Source organism: Podarcis erhardii (assembly GCF_964252035.2).
Source record: "Podarcis erhardii genome assembly, chromosome: 1".
NCBI lineage: Eukaryota > Metazoa > Chordata > Lepidosauria > Squamata > Lacertidae > Podarcis > Podarcis erhardii.
The window spans coordinates 81,395,337-81,419,109 of record NC_138497.1 but is presented as its reverse complement, the minus strand read 5'-3'; the positions used below and the strand labels follow the sequence as shown (position 1 = coordinate 81,419,109).

At 44.3% G+C, this 23,773-nt stretch overlaps 1 protein-coding gene across 1 annotated transcript; it reads right to left on the bottom strand.

The window, feature by feature from the left end:
- Positions 1–688: 688 nt before the first annotated feature.
- LOC309327897 (acyl-CoA (8-3)-desaturase-like) lies at positions 689–21,939 on the bottom strand. Its single transcript, XM_081837520.1, has 12 exons — positions 21,621–21,939; positions 15,913–16,023; positions 14,834–15,031; positions 14,457–14,558; positions 12,729–12,857; positions 11,506–11,563; positions 10,222–10,298; positions 9,065–9,162; positions 8,317–8,413; positions 2,530–2,609; positions 1,731–1,856; positions 689–1,146 (listed from the first exon to the last, which is right to left on the bottom strand). Exons 1-12 carry the CDS (start codon positions 21,840–21,842, stop codon positions 1,095–1,097), a joined length of 1,350 nt encoding a protein of 449 aa, XP_081693646.1. The 5' UTR covers positions 21,843–21,939; the 3' UTR covers positions 689–1,094.
- Between the last annotated feature and the right edge of the window lie 1,834 nt (positions 21,940–23,773).

The following is a 23,773-nucleotide window of genomic DNA, read 5'->3' as shown; positions in this document are numbered from 1 at the left end:
GCTTTGGGCAAGGCCCAAACACATGGCCTTAGTTTGTGCCCTCAGTGTCCAGGTTGATGCCCTGGAGAAGCAGCATGCAGCCGCTGGGGGACCAAGAGGCTGGATCCATCACCAGGACATCTCACATGCCTGCATAGAAGGTCTCCAAAACTAACGTTGTCCCCGATCTTCTCCACAGGCCTTTCTTCATGCTTAAGAAGCAATGCACCTCTTCTCAAGAAAATGGCAACGGCTATGGTTTTTAATAATCCCTGGCATCCCCAAGTAGACAGGGCTTTTATTAAAAAAAAGCAGATTTTCCAGATTTTCCAACAGTGCAAATTCTCCATCAGATACCCCACACTTAAAATAAAAAAGGCAAAGCGTCCTCTGCTCCTGGCTTACACTGCATATCAGGGACAGCTTCTCTGTAAGAGTCAGTAGGTCTTCTCTACTATACAGCAACAAGTCATTTATGAACCTGCCTTAGTTCAGTAATGTTACCTGCCTGAAGGAGAGGAGGTTGTGCCCCAAAAGAATGTGTTTTAATTTGGTTTGGGCAGTATGTTTCAGGTATGGAAACTGAGCACATTCTACATGGTATCCTTGACATGACCTGTCATTTAAGTGCTAGCCCTGTGTCAACACAAGCCAAAATGTTCTTGGGCAAACTGATTTGCAAGGCACTGTGGTGCCCCTGAGGTCAGAACCAGGAGAATGCATCTGTCTAGAACATGTTGTTCTGAAAGGATTATCCATGCAAAGTCTTCCCAAGGATTGGCTGCAGAAGGAAAGCTTCAGGATGGATACACCCAGCGTGGCTTGAGGCTGGTCAGCGGCTGTGTCAGTGGTGTATCTGTTGCCATGCAGGCTGACTAAAACGCTAAAAGCAAAGTACGCTATGCATTGATTTGCCTTTCCCAGTCTCTTTGGAGTTTCTCAAAGTTTCTAGAGCTAAATGTCCCAAGTTCAAGAGAAAAACAATCATTCACAGTTTCATTAGGATCTAGCTAATCCCCACTCAAAGTTATGCTTTCCAAGGCTGCTTTTTCCCATTTTCCCCGCAGCGTCAGATGGTGGCAGGAGAAGATTTGTTCCTGAGGACCTTCCTCTTCTTATGCATGGAGATAGGCGTCTTGCCAGTGCTCCCCTGATTTCTTCAGAGAGCTGCAGAAGGAAAGGGGGAAATGGCCTCATAAATCATAGACAGTAACATTTCATAAGAGTTATCTCTTCCATACCCTACCAGTGCTGCTGTCTGTCATGTCCTCTAAATCTGGGTCACAGCATTGCCCTAACTGAGGGGGATTCAGACTTGGACAAATCACAGGTTGCCCGACTTGGGGAGGGAAAACTTCGGAAACCCCTTCTGTACCCTCCTGGCCTAAGGATGTGGCTCTCCCATCATCCTCAGACCCCAAGGATAACTTCCCTGGAGCTTCTGCTGCTCCACAGCCATGTAGGAACATGTGATCACAGAGCCAACTTTGCGACCTTTAAGGATTGCTTAAAGTTCCGGGGGGGGGGGGGTCCCTGATAGTCATTTTTAACCTTGCTGAGACAACATCTTTCACAGGGTTGCAAGTGGGACCCACTGAAAGCTGTTCAGGCACTTGCCCTGACTGGAATAAGCTGTTTATTGATTCCACTTTACATGTAGGCTCCAAGCCCAGTAGGATTCCCCCCACTCAATTCCCCACTCCCCAATTCATCCTACCTCAGTGATCCTCCTTCAGTTAACTGGCACTTACTGCAATATATCTGCAAAAGCCATGAGCAGGGGCTTGCATTGGTACTCAATGCCATGCTTGGCACAGAGGGATTTCACCAGAGGAGCGACCTTCCAATAATTGTGGCGAGGCATCGTTGGGAAAAGGCTGTGATGAAAAGAGGGATAAATGGGGTCAAGCAGCTAGCAGAGAACCTTAAGTGAGCCAAAATCATCCCAGTCCTGCCCAGTTCAGCCTTCCATGAACTGGTGCTCTCCAGATGTTTAGGATTACAACTTCCATCAGGCCCAGATAACGTGGCTGTGTACCATGCAAGTGTCCCTGAAAAAAAGGGACATCCCATTTTTTATCATGAGAGAATGGCGGCCATTTTGGCTGCTATGCTCTTGCATGATTTTGCGGCATGATTTCCCCCTTTAAAAAAGCACTTTTTCTGGAGTCGTGATCTTACACTGTGCCCCAGAACACACTTTTTTGGGTATTGTGCCTGGGAAAAGTAGGGTTTATTTTTTGGGGGGGTAACCGTGGAGCAAAATCACATAAGATCCTGACAACTGAAATGGACCACTGTGCTCTTGTGATAAAAGACAGGAAGATGGCCTCTGGGCAGATGGCACCCTGGATTTTGGCTTCAAAATGTTGGAGGGTATTTGGCTGTCCAAGGCTGGTTTAGCCTATTAAATGTTTAGTTTATTAAGCAGTGCAAAAGCACTCCTGGCCACCACCTGTCTTTCCAGGCGTGAAGTAACATTCAGGATTTGGGGGTGATCCATTAGGGGCTCTCCCACATACATTCATAAAAGGGTATATTTTTACTCACTGGTGCTCTATCTGGAAGTTTAGGTGTCCTGTGTACCAGTCATTGAACAGGGATTGATCCACATTACACGTTGCTGCAAGCTAAGTGAGAAAGAGGAATGTGATGAATCCCACTTCTTTCATTTTCAACACACCATATTCCTTCATTTAATCTTTGTTGTACTGCATACTACTGTTTTTAATTGTTCTTTGTGGGTTTCTTTTCCTTGTTGGTACCACATGTGATGCCACTAAAAAAACTTCTGAACTCAACAACTGCATCTGTGTTGTGTGACCATGATGAAAATAGGCTATAATCACGAGTGGAGAACTATGTACACTGTGGAATTTTGGTGCTTGCACTGCTGAAGAGGCAAGTTGTTTTTCAACTGGAAAGTGTGTTTTCTCTGTAGCAGGTTGAAGAAACTTCAGAGAAACTTTGGACTCTTTCCCATGTTCCTCTGTTATTTCCACTATATAATTGGTGACCTCAGAGTGCACCAAATAGATCTATTTAAGCACTATAAAAGCAGCATTAAGAGCCACTGATCAACACATTTGCAATTTGTTATATCCACACACACACACAATTTTCTTATACAAGAAGGAAAATAACTTTTATAGTGAATTAATTGCATTGGGAAGTAGGAATAATAATAATAATAATAATAATAATAATAATAATAATAATAATAAATCTTATTTATATCCCGCCCTCCCCAGCCGAAGCCGGGCTCAGTGCGGCTAAAAACAATAAAACAGTAAAAAAGTACAGCACAAACAACACTCTAAAATCATTCATTATAAAGTTAATTCAAATCAAGCCACTGGCAACCATTGGACCAGAGCTCCGCGAAGATTGCCGAGGGAGGGAGTCAGGCTGTGCCCTGGCCAAAGGCCTGGTGGAACAGCTCTGTCTTGCAGGCCCAGCAGAAAGATGTCAAGTCCCGCAGGGCCCTAGTCTCTTGTGACAGAGTGTTCCACCAAATCGGAGCCACAGCCGAAAAAGCTCTGGCTCTAGTTGAGGCCAGCCTAACCTCTCTGTGGCCTGGGACCTTCAAGATGTTTTTATCTGAAGACTGTAAGATTCTCTGTGGGGCATACCAGGAGAGGCGGTCCCGTAGGTACGAGGGTCCTAGGTCGTATAGGGCTTTAAAGGTTAAAACCAGCATCTTAAACCTGATCCTGTACTCCACCGGGAGCCAGTGCAGCTGGTATAGCACCAGGTGAATGTGATCTCACAGCGAGGACCCCCGTAAGGAGTCTCGCTGCAGCATTCTGCACCCGCTGGAGTTTCTGGGTTAGTCTCAAGGGCAGCCCCACGTAGAGCGAGTTACAATAATCCAGTCTGGAGGTGACCGTCGCGGGGATCACAGTGGCTAGGTCAGGCGAGAGAGGTAAGGAGCCAACTGCTTAGCTTGGCGGAGATGGAAAAATGCCGCCTTTGTTATAGCTGCAATCTGCGCCTCCATGGAAAGGGAGGTGTCAAAGATTACACCCAAACTCTTAACGGACGGTGCTGGCACTAATTGCGCCCCTGCAAGAGATGGGAGTTGCCCCCCCCAATCCCATATTGTCCCGTCCCAGCCACAGGACCTCTGTCTTCGAAGGATTTAGCTTCAACCAGCTCCCACGTAACCATCCAGACACAGCTTCCAAACATCTGGTCAGTGTGTCTGGGGCTGAGTCAGGATGGCCATCCATCAACAGATAGAGTTGGGTGTCATTGGCATACTGATGGCAACCCAGCCCAAAACTCCGGACAAGCTGGGCGAGGGGGCGCATAAAGATGTTGAAAAGCATCAGGGAGAGTATCGCACCCTGAGGTACTCCACACACCAAGGAGTGGCGCGATGACAATTCCCCCACCAAGCGCCACCCTCTGTCCCCAACTAGAGAGAAACGAGCACAGCCATTGAAGGACTGTGCCCTGGATCCCCATGTCGGCAAGGCGGTGGTCCAGGAGTTCGTGATCGACCATGTCGAAAGCTGCTGACAGATCTAGAAGAATCAGCAGCCCTGACCCGCCTCAATCCAGCTGTCTATGAAGATCATCTGTTAGGGCGACCAGAGCTGTCTCGATCCCATGACCAGTGCGGAAGCCGGACTGGAATGGATCCAGAGCCGATGTTTCATCCAGAAACCCACCAAGCTGTTCAACAACCGCTCTCTCAATCACCTTACCCAGGAACGGAAGATTCGAAACCGGGCAGTAATTGGATAGATCTAAAGGATCTAATGATGTTTTCTTTAAGAGCGGGCACACCACTGCCTCCTTCAGTTCCCCGGGAATGTCCCGGTGCCAAGGGACAAATTGATGATATCCCCCAGGAGGGCCCGCACCTCGTCTGGACACGCTCTAATCAGCCAAGACGGGCACGGGTCGAGAGGACAGGTGGTGGGCTTTCCAGCTCGGAGGAGTCTGTCCACATCAATACTGGACCCGAGGACAGTCGAGGGGCCTCCAGTTCCTTTATTGTATCCAAATTGGCAGGGAGGTCATGGCGGAACAACAAGACCTTCTCCGCAAAAAAGCTTGCAAATGCCTCACAGCTGTGTGTCAAATTGTTATTTAAATTTGGCTGTCCCTCAAGGGACGTTAAAGACCTGATTATACTAAATAATTGTGCCGGGCGAGAGCTAGCGGATGCAATGGAGGCCGAGAAGTAAGACTTCTTAGCAGCCTTCACCGCCATGTCGTAGGTTTTCATAAAAGCCCTATAAGATGTTCTTGAGGCTCCGTCACGGGCACCCCGCCATACTCGCTCTAGCTGTCTGAGGTCCCGCTTCATTTTCCGGAGCCCGGTTTCTGCGGAGTCGCAGAGGGCGCTTAGGTGCGATCTCATCAATGGCTGCCAGGAGCTGGATATTCCAGCCCTCAACAAGCTCAGTCAATGAGTCGCCAGGGGGAGCAAGGTCCCACAAGGCTTGGCGGAATCTATCAGGGTCCATCAGCCTCTGCGGGCGAGCCCAAATCAGCTCGCCACCTAAGCAGGGTGGGGGTGGAAAGTCAATCCTGGCTTTCACAGCGTAGTGATCAGACCATGGCACCTTCATCGAAGGAGGCATGATCACATCTATACCTACGCCAAAGATCAAATCCAGTGTGTGGCCTGCTTGATGTGTGGGGCCCGAAACAAACTGGGAGAGCCCTAGTGTTGCCATGGAAGACACCAGGTCCAGAGCCTGTGAGGAGGGAGTGGCATCAGCATAGATGTTGAAGTCCCCCAATACCAATAGGTTAGGGAACTCCAAGGCCCAGCTGGCCACTGCCTCCAATAGGCCTGACAGGGTGGCTGCTGGTGCGCTAGGTGGCCGGTACACCAGCCAGACAGGTGAATCTGCCAATTTTGGTTTCTTTCTGTTTCTTATTTTCTCACTCTTAAGTTCAATTCCCCCTATTTCCACATCAGTTTGTGATTTTTATGTTGAAAAAGTCCTCATGGACATTCACCAGCATTTTAATACAAATTTCTCTTAATATTCACATTTGTATGCAATTCTACTTAATATACACATTTTGCAATGCAATTTCCTGTAATATGATGCAGTTTTGTATGTTATTTTCATGAACACATGCCTTTTAATGGACACTTTTATCCCAGTAAATTCACTTTTGTAACCATTATTCAGCAGGAGAACTGCATTGAAAAATTCAGAAAAGTGTGGATTTTGAAAGATGACTTTTTTGGTTTTCCTATTGTTTCAGAAAATGCAAATTAGGTAGGTTAACTTGAAATGTGAACTGAATAGAGGGCAAAGGTTAATTTCATTCATCTGATTATATTCTTCCTTCTTCCCACTCCCCTTTTTATGACGATTACCCACTCTGGGATCCCACAGCTAATTCTCCCCTGGCCTCCTCGCTGGCCCAAATAGGACTAATTTAGCCAGCTAGCCCTAGTGATCATCTAATGTTTATTGGATGGATTTTCCCCTAAATTGGTTTTTGAACTTTGAATTTATTGTTATTCTCGCTTTTATACTGCATTTTATGCTGGGTTTTTTGTATCACAATTAAGTGTTTTAAATTTGTTGTTGGCCGCCCTGAGCCCAGTTTCTGAACCAGGAAGGGCAGGGTATAAATTTATTTATTTATTTATTATTATTATTATTATTAATATTAGCTGTATAGGGAAACCACAACATAAAGATTTGGCATTTTCTTAGCCTTAGGGAGCAAGCAAGACGATAAATAACTGGCTATTAAGAAACAAGATTAGTACCACAAGCTATCCTTCCCTCTTGTCCACACTTTCTCCTTCTATGCTTGTGTCAGGTCAGAAAACAAAGTTAATCTGGCATTAGTGTCTCTATGATCTTATGATCCCTATCCTTATTGGCTAAATTATGGGCCTTAGTAGACAATGGAAAGGAAGAATTTGCAATGCAGCCTGTAGGGCTGGGTGTTGTCAGCTTTCCAACATTGCGATGTATCACCAGCCAAACATCACAATACAGTGGTATCTCGGTTGTCGAATGTAATCTGTTCTGGAAGATTGTTCAACTTCCGAAACGCTTGACAATGGAGGTGCAATGGGCGGTGGGCAAAACCCATTGAAAAAATGGAGAAACGTGCCGCAGAAGCCATTCAACTTCCAAGGCACATTCAAAAACGGAAACATTCACTTCCGGGTTGTCGGCGTTCAAAAGCCAAAATGTTCGACTTTCGAAGCGATCGACAACCGAGGTACCACTGCATAGTGATACATCGCAATGTTGAAAAGCAGAGGAACAAGCTGCAATGGTGCCAGCCCCACGAGGCACCAGGGTGAAACTGCCTCAGCTCCCTCGGTGGGAGCGGCGGCAATTTCACCCAGGTGCCTCACAGGGCCGGGGCCAATGCAGGTTGTTTCTTCCGCCAGGTGCTGGCAGCAGACAGGTGCAGGCAAGCCCCACCCATGATATACTGCCAGGTGAAGGCGCCATCACACTCTGGCTCCCAAACCAGTCCTAGGTGATGTATCGATACATTGCCCAGGCCCAGCAGCCTGTACCATTATATAGTAGTAATAGTAATAATAATAGTAGTAGTAGTAATAATAATAATTTATTATTTATACCCTGCTCATCTGACTTCCCCAGCTACTCTGGGAGGCTGCAGAATGATGGGGGTGGAGACTCTCCTTTAGGTATACTGGGCCAAGGCTGTTTTGGTGACTTGCAACTTACAGGTAACTTGTAACTTACATGCATTTAACTTGTGCACATTCAGCTTTATGTTCTTCCATATATATATATATATATATATATATATATATATATATATATATCATCAAAAGGGGGTAGAAAGAAAGAAGGTGGACATCCGAGCGGGGAGGACTTTGGCAATTCCACCAGTCATTGCACCCAATCTGTTTTGACAATACACGATTTTGGCTTTATGCACAATCCCTGGACCATAACCCCTGGAAACATTGAGAGTTGCCAGTATTATTAATATTAACCCACCCTTCATCCTAAGGTTCCAGGGCAGGTTACAACAATATACAATACTAAGAGTGGACTTCAGCATGATGCTCTTCCAAACATTCTATTTGCACAAGCATTGCAGCTTGCTAAATGGAATAATCTCCCCTCTTCTCCAGCTGCCAGCCCACTGTTCCCAGCCCCCTGGAGCCAATTTCAGGAGATGTGGGGTGGGGTGGGGTGGGTGGAATGGGAAAGCCTCATCGCACATGCCAAAATCCTTGTGCAGGGCTTTAGTTGATGTGGTTCCTTAGGTGTCTCCTTCCCTGTGCCCAAATATATTCAGGAATGAGCTTGTTATATGAAAGAAAGATGAAGATAAAATCAGTAGTTATCTTACCTGGGCAGACACCCAGTCTAAATTCTGGTCATAGTTAATGTTCATTGGAATATGGTTCATCTGCGAGATCCAGAGAAACCAAGAGCTTTCTAGGAACCTAGGCAGACAAGCAACAACGCTAACAATCACCATCCAGATAAGCTAAAGGTAAACACATAAAGGCCACAACCCTTCTTTTTATTTTGCTTTGAAATCGCTAGATCAGGGATGGGAAACCTGTAGCCCACCACATGCTGTTGGACTCTAACTCCCATGAGCCTCAGCCAGCATGGAATGATGGGAGTTGGAGTCCAGTAACATCCAGAGGCCCACTGGTTTCTCAACCCTGCATGAGACCAAAAGCCATTTAGAGCAGGGGTTTCCGAACAGTGGTCCATAAGCTTCAATCAGGTGCTTTGCAACATGACTGCAAAAATGAAATTAAAAACCATTCGGCATCTCACGCAGTGTATTACAATTATTACAACAGGCAAAATGTTCATTTAGTGGTCCTTGAAGACACTCAACAATTTTCAATTGGTCCATGGGTGGCTGTGGGGGCATCTAGAAACCACCGGTTTAGAGTAACCACTAGAGGAGGCACAGTCTCTCCTGTGAGGCACCTTCCTGGGCTGCTTTTGTGTCATTGTGGTATGAGGGTTTGACATATGTAGGAGCCAGTTTCTACATGAAGAGAGCATGTATTCTAAACACACAGCTCATAAATTAAGGAAAGCCTGTAGAGCAGAAAAAGCAGAAGAACTATTACCTGGCCAACCAGTAGTATGCCATGAAGGTCTTAAATCCCATTAAAGGAACATACATGAGACAGACGCGGACATAGTAAAACATCATGAAAGCAAACTCCTGCCAAGGGGGGGGGGGGAATAGGTTAGAAAACAGTTGCCAGGTCCTTCATTTCAGATCTACTAACTGTATGCAACAACTATGGAGAACACAAAGGCCATAACAAAATATGGATGAAGAGCATGCATGAGAACATCCAGGGATGCTGTCATGATAAAAGGAAAGGGCATGAAGGGGATCAGTAATGGTCAAGATGGGACAAGACTGAATCTGATGGGCCAGGTAGATTTTCTACAGGAAGCTACATTTCTCTTCAAAGTGAAAAGAATTCCTGGAATAATTCATTGAAGGGATTTTATCCTTCTCATCTGCTGATGTCACCCAAGCTTTTTGTTAGGAGGGTGTTCAAATCAGAGATCCCAGGGAAGCTCACTAATCTCAGGGGTCAGCAACCATTTTCAGCTGTGGACTGGTTCACCGTCTCTCAGAACATGTGGTGGGCCGGACTATATTTTTTTTTTTGGGGGGGGGGGAATGAATGAATTCCTATGCCCCACAAATAACCCAGAGATGCATTTTAAATAAAAGCACACATTCTACTCATGTAAAAACACCAGACAGGCCCCACAAATAACCCAGAGATGCATTTTAAATAAAAGCACACATTCTACTCATGTAAAAACATGCTGATTCCCGGACCGTCCACGGGCCAGATTAAGAAGGCGATTGGGCCGCATCTGGCCCCCAGGCTTTAAGTTGCCTACCCCTGCCCTAAAGCATTACCAGCCCATGACAGCAGGAGCAACATGCAATGCAGGGGAGGGAGATCTGCCTCTTCCCCTGTTTCTCTGGTGTCCTGATGCACTACATAGTCAACAGGCCCAAAGCTGCCTCATAGGAGATGTAGATCTTCCAAGGTATGCAGAGAACAACGTCTTCCCAGTTGCCTTAGCTCACTGCACAGCAGCGTACAATAGCACCAGAGAGCGAAAGGAAGTGTCAGGACCCTACCTTTCTCCCCGCTCCCTGCATACTGCCACTGTTCCTGCTCTGTCTTATACCCCTCCCCAAATAGACTTATCCAGAGGAGAAACCACTGCAAATATGCAGGTGACTTACCAGCCAATTTTTCCTTTGAAATGCGAAACGCAATACAGCAAACTGGACGTATAAAACGAAGGTCAACGGGGCCAAAACTAGTGAAATCAGAAAACAAGAACATTACAAAGATGTAAATCACCCAAACTCAATACAGCCTATTTATCTTTTTTTTTTTTATAAATATTTATTAAAGTTTTTAAATATAAATGCACACATAATAAACAATCTTACTTCTTTTACAACAATTTCAACACTTCTTTGGACTCCCTCACGTCTATTTATCTATCCATCTCTGGTCATACTGGCCAAATAGTAGTAGTAGTATATAATAATAATAATAATAATAATAATAATAATAATAATAGTAATACAATAACAATAACTTAAAATAGAATTCCATATTTTCATCAAATCATCCCTCTAAAACTTTTGTCAAAAAAATTTATGCCACCCGATAATAATGCCATTGTTCTCATCCACCACAAGGCATGGCTTTACTAAAGGTTGCAATTTCTGGATTCATACTCCTGAGGTCCATCTCCGGGGGCCTTCTGGCAGTTCCCTCACTATGATAACTGAGATTACAGGGAACCAGAGAGGGCCTTCTCGGTAGTGGCGCCCTCCCTGTGGAACGTCCTCCCATCAGATGTCAAGGAAATAAACAACTGTTTGACTTTTAGAAGACATCTGAAGGCAAGCCTGTTTAAGGAGGTTTTTAATGTTTGAAGTTTTATTGTGTTTTTAATATTCTGTTGGGAGCTGCCCAGAGTAGCTGGGGAAACCCAGCCAGATGGGTGGGGTATAAATAATACCGTATTTTTCGCCCCATAGGATGCACCGCCCCATAAGACGCACCTAGGTTTTTTTTGGGGGGGGAAATAAAGGGGAAAAAATGATTTTTCCCCCAGTCGCGGGGCTGGCACGGGGGATGCCCGAGCTTCCTCCGACCCCCGACCACAGAACAGGCTGCTGCGGACACCTTCCCAAAGCACGGAGCATCCTCCGGAGGGCACCCCATGCTTCGGGATGCAGGCTGCTGCCCGCAAGCCTTGTGAGCCCGCGGGAACTCCCCCGGGCTCGCAAGGCTTGCGGATAGCTTCCTGAAGCCTGGAGAGCGAGAGGGGTCAGTGCACACCGATGCCTCTCGCTCTCCAGGCTTCAGCGAAAGCCTGCATTTGCCCCATAGGACGCACACACATTTCCCCTTCATTTTTGGAGGGGGAAAAGTGCGTCCTATAGGGCGAAAAATACAGTATATTATTATTATTGTTATTATTATTATAAAATGGCAGGGACACTCACGGGCGAAGTATATGTGCTGGTGCTGGTAAGGCATGTATTTCTTTTTCTTCTTGCCAAGCTGCAGATGGAGAGGAGAAGTAACATGGTTAAGCTGACAACCATATATAAACTTTCTGAGTGCTAACTTCCATTCTTTACAATAGGGATCCTTGTGTTAGCTCTAATGAGTACAATTGGGGAGGAGACATTATACATCGTAGGGTCTTCTCAGTGATGGCACCCTATTTTGGGAGCCTACATGTAGGAGTGCAAATATCCAGAGATGTAGTGATCAGGTGGGATTGCTATGAGGAATTATAACAAATATAGAGTAAGCCATCTGTTTCAGCAATGAAAGCATTGTGTTGACTGGGTTTAAACTATTTTGATATGATTTTTGATCAATCTACACCTCTGCATCTCTGGCCCTTTTGACCCGACTGCCCATTTCTCTCTCCTCACGTCACGTACACAGCAGTACACAGCAGTTGCTTCGCCAGGCAGGCTTCCTGTGCCATAAAGATAGTGGGTGAGTTCTTTGATGTAGTTTTCTTATATATAATCTTAAGATGTTAATCTTGGAGCCAGGAAACAGATCTCACATGAAGGTGGTAGTGATCTGGTCTTTCTGGCCATCCTTCTTATCATGTTTATTTCTCACCTCTGGGGTTGCTAGATGCACCCCTTTGTAGTTCTCAACTTATTTACCCCAAAAGTATGCATGGATGACTAGTGTTTATAGGTTAACTTTCTCCCCACATGGGTTTGATGAAATGCTCAGAGGAAATATGATTGGTTCTTACGAGCACTGTGTAAAAGATTCTTTTGCTAATAAAATGGCCTGGTGAGGGGTATGGTTTACGCACTTTTCTCTGAGAATCTTTCTTCCTTCAGCCACAGCTGAAACTTTAAATCACCTGCTGTCACCTGCCATCAGGTGACCAACAGCTTGGCCTGTCAAAGGGATAAGTGGGGAGATGGCCAGAAGGCCATATCCATTTCTGCACTCCCGCTCCAGCCTGTCATGAGCAGAACAGATGCCATCTAGGAATAAGGAAAATAAGAAACTAATCTAATGGTATAATCAGCCCATCAGCAGCATGAGCTGCTGGAAGGAACACTAAAGCTGTTCCCTGGAGATGGCATGCTTCCTTTCTTCCTAGGTTGCTCACTAAGAGTATGAATTTTGTTAACATGGTGTTCCCTTTTCTATGATTTGAGTCACTCCCAGGTCTTCTGCTCACCTCCACAGAGAGTGCCTTTCCCAGGCTGAACAAAAATGGGTGCATATTGAGATCAGGGTCCTTGCGGAAGCAGTTGGGTTTAGCATGATGCTGGTTATGCATATGGTTCCATTGGCTTGGTGGTCCACCCTTCATAAATAATGAAAATACATATATACCATTTATTTGTGGGTAGAGCTACATTCTATACTCATTCCTGCTGTATAAAGATTGCAGAATATAAGAGATTAATAAATCTAGGTTATACATTTGCTCAACTACGGCTGATTTTTTTTTTAAAAAAAAGACGGGGGCACATGATACAACTTTACCATCCTGTACCCTCCCATTTCCTACCATCACATGTGAGTTTATCTCCTGCCATGTTGAGTTACTATTAAGTTCCAATATTTCAATCTAAAGGCAAGCTTTCAAAATTCACTCTCTGATCCTAAATAATAATATGTGTGAGGGAGGAAAAAAACCCTCCCCCGTTGTTGTTGTTTATTCGATTTATATACCTCCCTTTATCAGAAGATCCCAGAGCAGCATAGAACATAAAAAAACACATTGCATTACATTGTTTCACTTTGGAAGTAAGGAGGATGTGCCATCTATCTCACTAGCTGAATGTATGTCCTTACAGAAGACTCCAGATCTGTAATGGCCCTCTCCACATCAGAAGAGCATCTCCCTGGCCTGGCCTACTGCCAACTCACTCACTGCTGGGCCTAGATGGCTGTGTGCTCCCTGGATCCAGCAAGTTTTTAAATATAAGCCAGACCAGCTTCCTGTGTTGAGGTGATCAACTGGCTGACGGGCCATTAAGGGAAACAAAGGAAAAGGGCTCTATGCGAGACAGCAAACTCATGGTTAGTTAGAAGGACAAGGCCTGAGTTTAGAGTGGAGTTTGCAGTGATATGACCTAGGAGAGAGAGAGAGAGAGCCAGCCATGCTGAATCCAAGGCTGTGGCTATGGGAGAAACAAGACCCTCTTGTGATGCTAATGCTGTGAACCCCTCCATTGTAGACTCAGGTTATATATACATGTGTGTAAATAAACCATATATCCTAAAGACAACACAGTCTCTGTTGTGCCTCATTTCCAAATGGAAACATGAACCCTGAGTAAGCGCCTGAAATCACTGGAATCTTGCACCGCTCAGAGATTAGGGTGGCATAAAACAGTGTATTCTATTGGCCAGAGACTCTTGTAAAGTTTTAAGACGATATCTATGTTACAGAGATACGTAGTGCTTATTTAGTACCTTGACTTTATTTGTTCTTTACTTCCTAGTGAACTGGGATCCACTGCTAGGTAGTACCCAAATTATTCTTTAGCCATGAACTGAGGTATTCTAAGCAGCCCCCTTACTGCCAAAGTGAGGGGAAAGAGTTGCCATAGTCCTTCACCAGAGTCTTTTAGCCCCAACAGCTGGTGTTGTATAGCAAGCTGTTCAAATCTCACCAAAATCATGAAGCCACTAAGCCTTAAACCATGCTTTTCATCACTTTGCCCCCTGAGTATGGACTGAGGCAATACTAATAGAGTTGTTGTAGGAATGAGTGAGATCCCATATCTGAAGCACACTGAATGCTTGAAACATCATATCATCAACGCTATTTTCATTATCCTTGTTATCATCACACCAGACAAGCCCAAGAAATGATCCTTCTTCCCCCAGTGAAGTGCAAAGAGGGCACTGCTATTGGGACATTGTCATTGTATCCATTTGCATATCATTTTACCTTACATATTCCCATCACAATGAAGTGAAATGGTCTGTTCCACTTGGCCTTCTGAAAGACTGAAAGATGCCCAAGATCATGTTGTAAAAATGCATACTGGATCTGGAAGGCAAAAAGCAATGCTAGGACAATGTGATGCAGTATGGCACCATATATTTGAGAAATGGTGAAGAATTCTGCTACTGCTTTACACGATAAACTCAGGAGCATCAGTGCTAATTTATTGACCAGAACGCCAACAAAGAGGCTGAAATTCCACTGACACAATAAAATTCCAGCATTGTGGCTAGGCAGAATGCTATGAATCATAAAGCAGTTCATTGATCCTGGAGGTGCTGAGAAACACCCCAGAGATCTTCATGACACAAATACATTACCTGTGCAATGGTGAACAGTGCCACACCAACAAGGAAGGGCACCCAAGATACTCCAAAATACCAGATAGTCAGCCAGGATGCAGTATCTAGCAGGAAAGCATGCAGAAACATGAAGCCGAAGAAGAGAAAACGAGGTTGTAGGAGTCCCATCCTCTTCACTGTGGTGCGCAGCTCATGAAAATCATTGACCAGCATTGCCTGTGAGAGGTGCCTAAAGTTAATATCTCTTATCTGTGGTTATATATGATGCAGACTGCGTGTGGAACAGACTTACTCACAGAAACATACTCTGGAAGGCACCCAGCCAGCAGAGGGACTGTGAGACCAGGGGATCTCCTTATCTCAGTGTCTAACCAGGGACAGGTTAAAAAAGCAAACAATCCCATCTCCACTATCTCCCCATCTTCATTTCAATGAGGGATGAAGAGGAAGCTGTAGCAAGCAGATTCTCCATAGGAGTGGGCGTCTTTGTAGCTTGGATTGTCTGCAAAAGGACAGCTGGCTACATTCAAATAATTTGAAATACTGAGCTTCTGCAGCATCATGAAAAATCACATGCCCAGTGTGTGTTTTCTATTCTTCAGTGATCTCTAGGACACAGTTACTTAAGATGTTGAGAGCAAGGTTATAGGGTCACAAAGGGAGTCCTACACCCAGTTAGGTGCCACAACTAGAACATGTGCGAAGCATGTTACAGATTTGTAGTTGCAAGCTACTGTATATTTCCTGTATTTGTTATCTACAGCGTTATTCCTACCATTAGGCAGAGTTGGTGAGGGAGGGCAGTACCAGACCCCCGTATTTCCTCCTAAGTCCCCCAGCAACTCCCCTTTATCAGAAAACAAAACTGTGTATGTCATGCAGCCTACTTAAGATATCCTGCTGGTCTCAGGTGTGACGATGGACACTGTCCTGACACCAGCATCACCAGCACTGAAGCTATGGGTCAGATTCCAGACCAGCAATATTCAGTATGTGTAATGGAGAGGGTGCCATCTTATCCTTCCTCCCAGGCAGCAAAATGTCTTGAGGCTGGCCACACCACATATCCTTAAAAGAAAGTTGCGAGGGAAACTCACATTTTTGGTTGGTTCACAGCTGGGTTGATCAGGTGCCAGCTCCCCAATTAGTAGGGGGCTCAGGTATTTCTTGACTAAGTCCTCATCCTTGTGGAAAGCGGTGAAAGCATCCTAAAACCACAGAGAGAACAAAATAGGGTGTAAAACAGAGGAGGCTGCTATGCTGAAGTGAAGGAGCTGATATTCTGGGAAGTTTGTTTTGAGCTCCACAACAAATGATACAAAGTGCTGGCTGGTTCTCTTCCTTGAGGGCCGATAGTCTCAGTGATGCAGGCTGATGGGTGATTTTGGAATTACAGTTCATTGGACAGCTGGGATTGGGAGTCAAGAGCGGGGAGGGAGGTACAATCAGGGTTTTTTATTTTTAAAAAAACAGTCAAGTGGTGTATAATTTTTATTAAATAAATAAATACAAATTCTTAACAAGGAAGGAGATACGACTTGACATTTGGAAGGGGAAATAACAGGACCTCTGTGGGCCAGTGAGGGGTGGGGGGAGAAGCAGCAGTAAAATGAGGGGGAGGAACTTGTGAAAGACTGAGAGAAATGAGAATGGAGGTAAAGTAGGTGAAAAAAATAAAGAGAAGCTTAAGAAAGGACAACATACTGAGAATTTTGCCTGGGGGATGTGTAACTTTGGGCAATTCCCTCTTGCAGATGTATGATGAAAGAAAATCCCAGTGACACATTTGGGAGTGACATACATTTCACCCGTTCACTGTTAAGTCAAATAAGGCACATATGAAGGCCACTCCATACAGAATTTCCCCGCTGGTGCTGGTTCTCATTAGTGGTCCCACACACAATTCCCCCCCCCCCAAAGTTTCCTGAGTTTGCTGATACCTCCGTCTCTCAAGTGTGGGTGTGCTGCTGTTATCATTCCGTAAGTCCAAGCACTCCAAGACTAGGGTAAAGATAACAGTTGGGAAATGCTTTTTTTCTTCTGCATTCCCTTGGGGACATTTGTTTCTGGGCTGGCATATCAGCAATAGTTAGGGCCAGAGCCACACCATTCTGTCTCTGACTCTCTCTTAAAGGTGAAACAGGGAGATGTCCAGGGAAGTAATGAGGGGTGCTGGCTATCTCAAGATTATCACACACACCCTACGCTATACTCTTTCGATCTTATTCTCTCTCAAACAGAGTCAGAACTGGGTGTGGATGGATCCATTAAAGGATGGCTGTCTAAAACCCCCTCTCCCCACCACCCAAAGTAAGACCACTAACTCCAGCTTCTAAAATTAACCAGCTGCATTTTTGCACTCTCACTCTCACACCTGAACATCCAGCAGAGGCGGATTTAAGGCAGTAAAACTTTTCCTCCAAAGAAAGCAGCACAGGGAGAGTTTTCTCACCTTCTTTGTACCAGGCTCTTCTGCCAACTCTGTGAATGTGAGTATTTGTGTCCTCTGGACAGTCAAACTGAATGACCGAATTCACAGCAGGGAAATCAAGCCCCCGAGCCGCAAGATCCGTAGCAAAGACAACTGCTGATTTCTTGCCACAAAATCAGTGTAGACTTCCATTCTATTCATGTGCTGCTGTTTCAAAGTTGCTGGGGTACTGAACTTTGCCTTCTGGTGTACCCAGATATATGCTGGGTCTCTCAAGCTCAGCCAAGCCAGGTCCTCCACTGATTTGGTTTGCATGGCTGAGAAAAGCAGAGTCTGGTGCAATGCTGGGAAGAGCCCAGAAGCCAGAGATGTAGTTAGGGCATTTCCTCATGTGCTGTGACGAGATTCTTGTTGTGGGAGTTTGTGCATGACTAACTGTCATGGTCCTGTGTGGCTGTGGCGCTCTGCATTTGGGAATTGTGTGGAGGAGAATATCTCTTTCAGGGGACTTAGATTTTCTTCTCCATTCCGGTTTGCCCTGCCCTGTGGACTGCAAGTGAACTGCTTTCAACCTTCCCACTTGGCCTGAGTGAAAGGAACTTAAACACGAGGACTACTAATGGTCACATTCTTCATCTTTTCTACCCTCCTCAAAGACGCAGAGGAAAAAGGAGAACCTGATGACTTCTGGCTTAAATTGTTTTGGAAGAAATTCAGATAAATGGTTGGAGGGGAGTTGTAGCAACAGTTATTGGTCATAATAGCTCAATTGTCCCTAAACATGATGAACAGGTTGCAATTAGTCCTTTTCTTCTAGATAAAGGGTGCCAGCACTCACCATGAAGTTGTTAAGCAAGTGCCACATTTTTAATTAGTGCTTTTCTTCTAGAAAAAGGGTATATACACTTGAGTACCCACAAAAAAAGATGTACTGGTGGCAACCATTTTTTATCCTGGCATCTGAGGAGCATCAGTCAGTGACAGACTTGTTCTGTGCACCATAACTCAAATCTAAAAACTCTTAAAAGTTCTACTCCCTCTAGAGTAGAAATCTTATATTGAACAGATGGAAAGCTCTTTAATCTGAGCAGGCTGAAAGCAAAGAGTAAGGTTACTGTAACTTCTGTCATAGAGCTTCAGTATGCTGATGACAACATGGTGCATGTAGACTCAGAGGATGAAATCCAAACCATCCTAAATATCTTCACAGAAGCTTACAAAAACCTTGGCCTATTCCTTAACATCCAAAAAACCCCCAAAGTGCTGCACCAACAAGCACAAAACAACCCCTCTGCGGCACCACAAATCCAACTCAATGGTGCAACATTGGAAAATGTTGACCACTTCACCTACCTGGGCAGTTATCTTTCCACAAGGACCAACACTGATGTCAAAACCAGCATCGCCTGAGCTCTGTGAGTGCAGCTTTCTCCCAAATGAAGTGCAGAGTGTTTGAGGACTGGGACATTCACAGGGAAACCAAAACGCTTGTTTACAAAGCTATTTTACTACCAGCCTTACTGTATGCTTGTGAAACATGGACCATTTATAAACACCATCTCCAACTCCTTCAAAATATTCCATCAACAGTATAGCTGAAAAATTGTACACGTCAACTGGGAAGACGGGCAAACTAATGCCAGTGTACAAGAAGAAGCAAAGATCACCAGAGTCGAAGCAACGATCCTTCAACATTAACTTTGTTGGACTGGTCATGTTGTTCAGATGCCTGATTATCATTTTCCAAAGCAACTACTCTATTCCGAACTTAAAATAGAAAGCATGCTGGTGGTCAACAAAAGAGGTTTAAAGACTCTCTCAAGGCAAATCTTTAAAAATGTAGTATAAACACCGACAACTGGGAAACACTGGCCTGTGAGCACTCCAATTGGAGAACAGCCGTTCCCAAGGTGTCATGGGCTTTGAAGACACTCAAACTCCGGTCGCAAGGGAGAAACATGCTAAAAGGAAGGCACACTTGGCAAATCCACACCATGATCAACTCCCTCCCGGAAACCTATGTCCCCACTGTGGAAGGACGTGCGGATCCAGAATTGGCCTCCACAGTCACTTACGGACTCACTGTTAAGACCGTGTTCATGGAAGACAGGCTTACTTGGCTACAAGTGATCTCCAGAGAAGCAGAAGAACCCAACTCTGATCCAGCTAGACCAGCAGTGAGTCAATGTTAAGAATAGATAGGCCAGAACAAGTCGTGTGGCACACCTTTTTCTCTATAAAAATGTACAGTGGTACCTCGCAAGCCGAATGCCTCGAAAGACGAAAAACTTGCAAAACGAAAGAGTTTTTCGTTTTTTTAGTTGCTTCGCAAGATGGATTTCCCTATGGGATTGCTTCGCAAGACGAAAACGTCTTGCGAGTTTGTTTCCTTTGTCTTGCAAGTTTGTTTCCTTTTTCTTAAAACCATGCATTCACTTCGAGGAGCAACTCATAGCCTTTTTTGAGGTTTTTGAAGACTTTGGTGATTTTTGAAGCTTTACAAAGTCCGTGCTTCGCAACACGGAAAAACTCACGGAATGAATTAATTTCGTCTTGCGAGGCACCACTGTATAGAGCTTGCTTGCTTGCTAGTCTGAACAAAGGAACAATTGCATAGTTCCTATTTAATTCAGTGGATCATCAAGCGTAGTGAGGCAATCCAAGTGTGGGCATGGTCCAATAACTAGAGTCATGAGACAAAGTCGAGTCAAACACAGCAGAGTGGTCCAACGGTAGGCATGATTCCAAAAGCAAGACATTATTGGCAGGCACAGGCAGTTTAGCGTAGGCCACAGAACAAGCTTCTAGGTTGCACATAATAATTAGATAATGATTTCTGATGTAATTGTGATGCTTAGCTTATTTTTTAGTTGCTGCTTTTTGAATAGTGTTTTATAGCGTGTAATTGTTTTATTGATGATTTGTTAATTTTGTGTTTTATGCTGTATTTGTGACGTTCTATTATGTCATTGGTTTTTTATTGTTTGTAATCCACTTTGAGATTCATTTGAATGAAAAGCATCATAGAAATAAAAGCAATCAATCAAAGGAGATTAAGAAACATCTAGGTCATGTCCAGGTGCTATGCCATTTCCAACATGAATGCTATTTTTAGTTGTTATAATGCTCATCGTTTTAGCAACAGAAATAAACTATTAGTTATTTCTTTTGAGATTAATTTCAAAGGTGTGCTGCATACCACGAACCAAGTAAAATGTTATCAGTGCTAACTTTAATTCATCAAGGTATCCCCATTAATTTTCCTGCTTTATTGGATTTAATTTTTTTATAAAAAAAACAAGCTGCAGATGAAAAGACATAAATTATGCCCCTTACCAAGAATGCTCAATGAAAACAAGTTTTCTTTCAAACTCACCAAGTAGACCCACTAAAATGAATTTACCTAACTAGTCATGTTCATTAATTTCATTGGGTCTACCCTGAGTAAAGCTTAGCTGAATGCCACCCAAATAGCCTTTTCTTAGGCTACCCTTGATCATAGGCAGTGCTTTATGAATTTCAACTTCACTGAAAACACCACTGAATAAATTTGGTTGGGAAGCTATTGTTAGAGTATAAGGCTGTGCAAATAGAGAAATATGAAATCCTAAGCATAATTTAACAAGAAACCACACCCACCCACCCAAACCTGAGAGAACTCACTGATGTTTCTGAAATTCCTCGAGGCTCCCCAGCGTTATTGATATTTTGTCTGAGGAAAACCCCTCAAAGCCACTTGAATATCACCCGGACAAAATTTAGGTGGTGCTTCTGAGCAAGCATTTTTTGAAGACGCTTTGAAGCTTAAGGTTGCAATCTCACACATTATTAGGCTGCTTAAATCCCCTGGGATTGAAATGCTGTGGGATTTAAGCAGGCTAACATTATATAAGGTTCTAATCTAGTATTTGCCCCATTTCCATGTCTGAAAGAGGAGTTGCGGACTCTTGCTTCATCCATCCATCCATTCCCAAATACAACCCAAATTCTTTTCTGAATAGCCTGCGACTTCTGGAATTTCCTTTTCTGTCCCTTCAGATGCTTCTTCCCTTAGTCTAAATCTTTTTAGCACCCTCATATATTATACAACGTTGGCAAGTAAGCACCATATCATATGATCATCTGAGGCTGCCTTACATTAAGTCTAACCATTGCCCATCTCACCCAGTCCTGTCCATTTTGCCTGGCAGTGGTTCTCCAGGGAACCAGGCAGATACTGTACCTTTTCTATGTCTCCTACTTGACATCCACTGAGATAATAGGCAGTACCAAGATTGAACCCGGGACATCATGCATACAAAGCAGATGTTTGGCCATTAAGCTATGGTTCTTCCCAAATGCTCTGGGTCCCCAGGCCCCACTACAAGCTCTCACCGTGGCATCTTGTCCTGCATAATGGCTGATGACACGGGTTCCTCCAGGGTGTCGCAAATGGAATTGGCTGATATCATAGATCTTCCTTCGGATTACCAGCCATCTCTCTTCCTTGAATTCTCCCTTGCCTGTGCGGAGTCCTATCTCCTCCCAGGTGAAAAACTGTGGGGCACCCGAGGCAAGTTCTGGCTTTCCCACACTAGTGCCCGACTCTGGAGGCATCCTGACCGTCCACTGAGCACGTACAGCTCAGTTTTCCAGCTAACTACTCTGCTTCCACTCTGTCCAGTGGAAAGGCTGGTGCAACTGTGTCTCTGTGCTCCGCTTTTATAGAGACCTATTGTCATCAGCACACACCACCCTTTCCATTCCATTGCTCCAGGTGTTTTCTTTCAGAGCCGTCCTATTTTGCTCTTCAGCAATGCTTCATAGGAGTCACCCTTCACCAGTCATGTCAGCTCATGATTCTTCTTATGAGATTCAATGAACACATCAGCATACATAACGTTTTATCCTTTGGGGCTATGCATTGTGCAAGAGCTACAGCCCATTCTAACAAAGCCTTTATCTACAAGTGCTATAATCCTCACCAACACTTTGAATTTATTGAGCCACACAATGCGTGATTTCTATACCACACAATGTGTGGTTGTATGTTGTGTAATGCCAACCATACTAATTGCTAGTGATCTCTGCTCTGATACAGCCTTGAGTATTGGTCTAGAATTCCTAGGCTTTGTGATCTGCTATAGCTCTATATTGTGGTAACCTCTACTTCACAGCATTAGGCCCTCACTCTATTCAGTCAAAAGTATTGCTTCCCTCACTTGAGTGGTAGCCCCAAAGGCAGAGATCTGAGGGAACCATAGGGACAAGTATGGTAGAGGAACAGTATATGGCTGATGGTGATACCAGCAACCTCCTCCTTGACTAAGTAGTAATGAGAATATTTTCATTTGTCCCCATCCACAATGAATACATGGCAATGTCAAGAAACCACTTGACAATTTTGATTTGACAGTCTTGTCGATAACATTACTATTTTAATCCTGTGCCGCAGAAACTTAGTTCTTAGGCAGGAAGAACCAGATGCACAAATATAGGATGAGGGAGCTCTGGCTTACTACCAGTACATGTGAAAAGGATCGAGGGGTCTTGGTGGACCACAAGCTTAACATGAGTCAACAGTGTGATGCAGCAGCAAAAAAAGCTAATGCTATTCTAGGCTGCATCAACAGAAGTATAGTGTCCAGATCAAGGGAAGTAATAGTACCACTCTATTCTGCCATGGTCAGACCACACCTGGAATACTGTGTCCAGCTCTGGGTGCCACAATTTAAGAAGGATGTTGACAAGCTGGAATGTGTGCAGAGGAGGGCAACCAAGATGATCAAGAGTCTAGAAGCTAAGCCTTATGAGGAACGGTTGAAGGAGCTGGGAATGTTTAGCCTGGAAAAGAGGAGATATGATAACCATCTTCAAATATCTGAAGGGCTGTCACATGGAGGATGGAGCAAACTTGTTTTCTCTTGCTCTGGAAGGTAGGACTCGAACCAATGGCTTCAAGATGCAGGAGATTCCGACTAGACCTATGAAAAAAATATTCTGACAGTAAGAGCTGTTTGACAGTGGGACAGTCTCCCTCGGGAGGTTGTGGACACTCCTTCCTTGGCAGTTTTTAAGCAGAGGTTGGATGGCCATCTGTCATGGATGTTTTAGTTGAGATTCCTACACTGCAGGGGGTTGGACTAGATATCCCTTGTGTGCTTTCCAGCTCTAATATTCTATGATTCTATTAATCTTTAGAGCTGAGAGCATCCCAGCCCACCTGTTTCAACTAAAGAAAGCAACAACTTAGAATAGGTCTAGATTGATCCAGCCCATGTCTTGGAATGAAGACATGAGATGTGAATGCTGTAAAGGCCTCTACGGCCTTACAGCAAAATATTATAAAGCTTTAACAGAATTTGCAATTAACATTTTGTGATTATCAGAATTGAATAGAGAGTAAAGAGGGGAAATATGAAATGCAATTTAAAAAGATATAATTTAAGGTAATCATGGACTGGGAGGGAGGGGAGTCATGTGCTCGCGAGAGCGGAAGATAATGTGAAAAAAGTGAGTATTTATATAAAATGGAAACTTAATAAAAA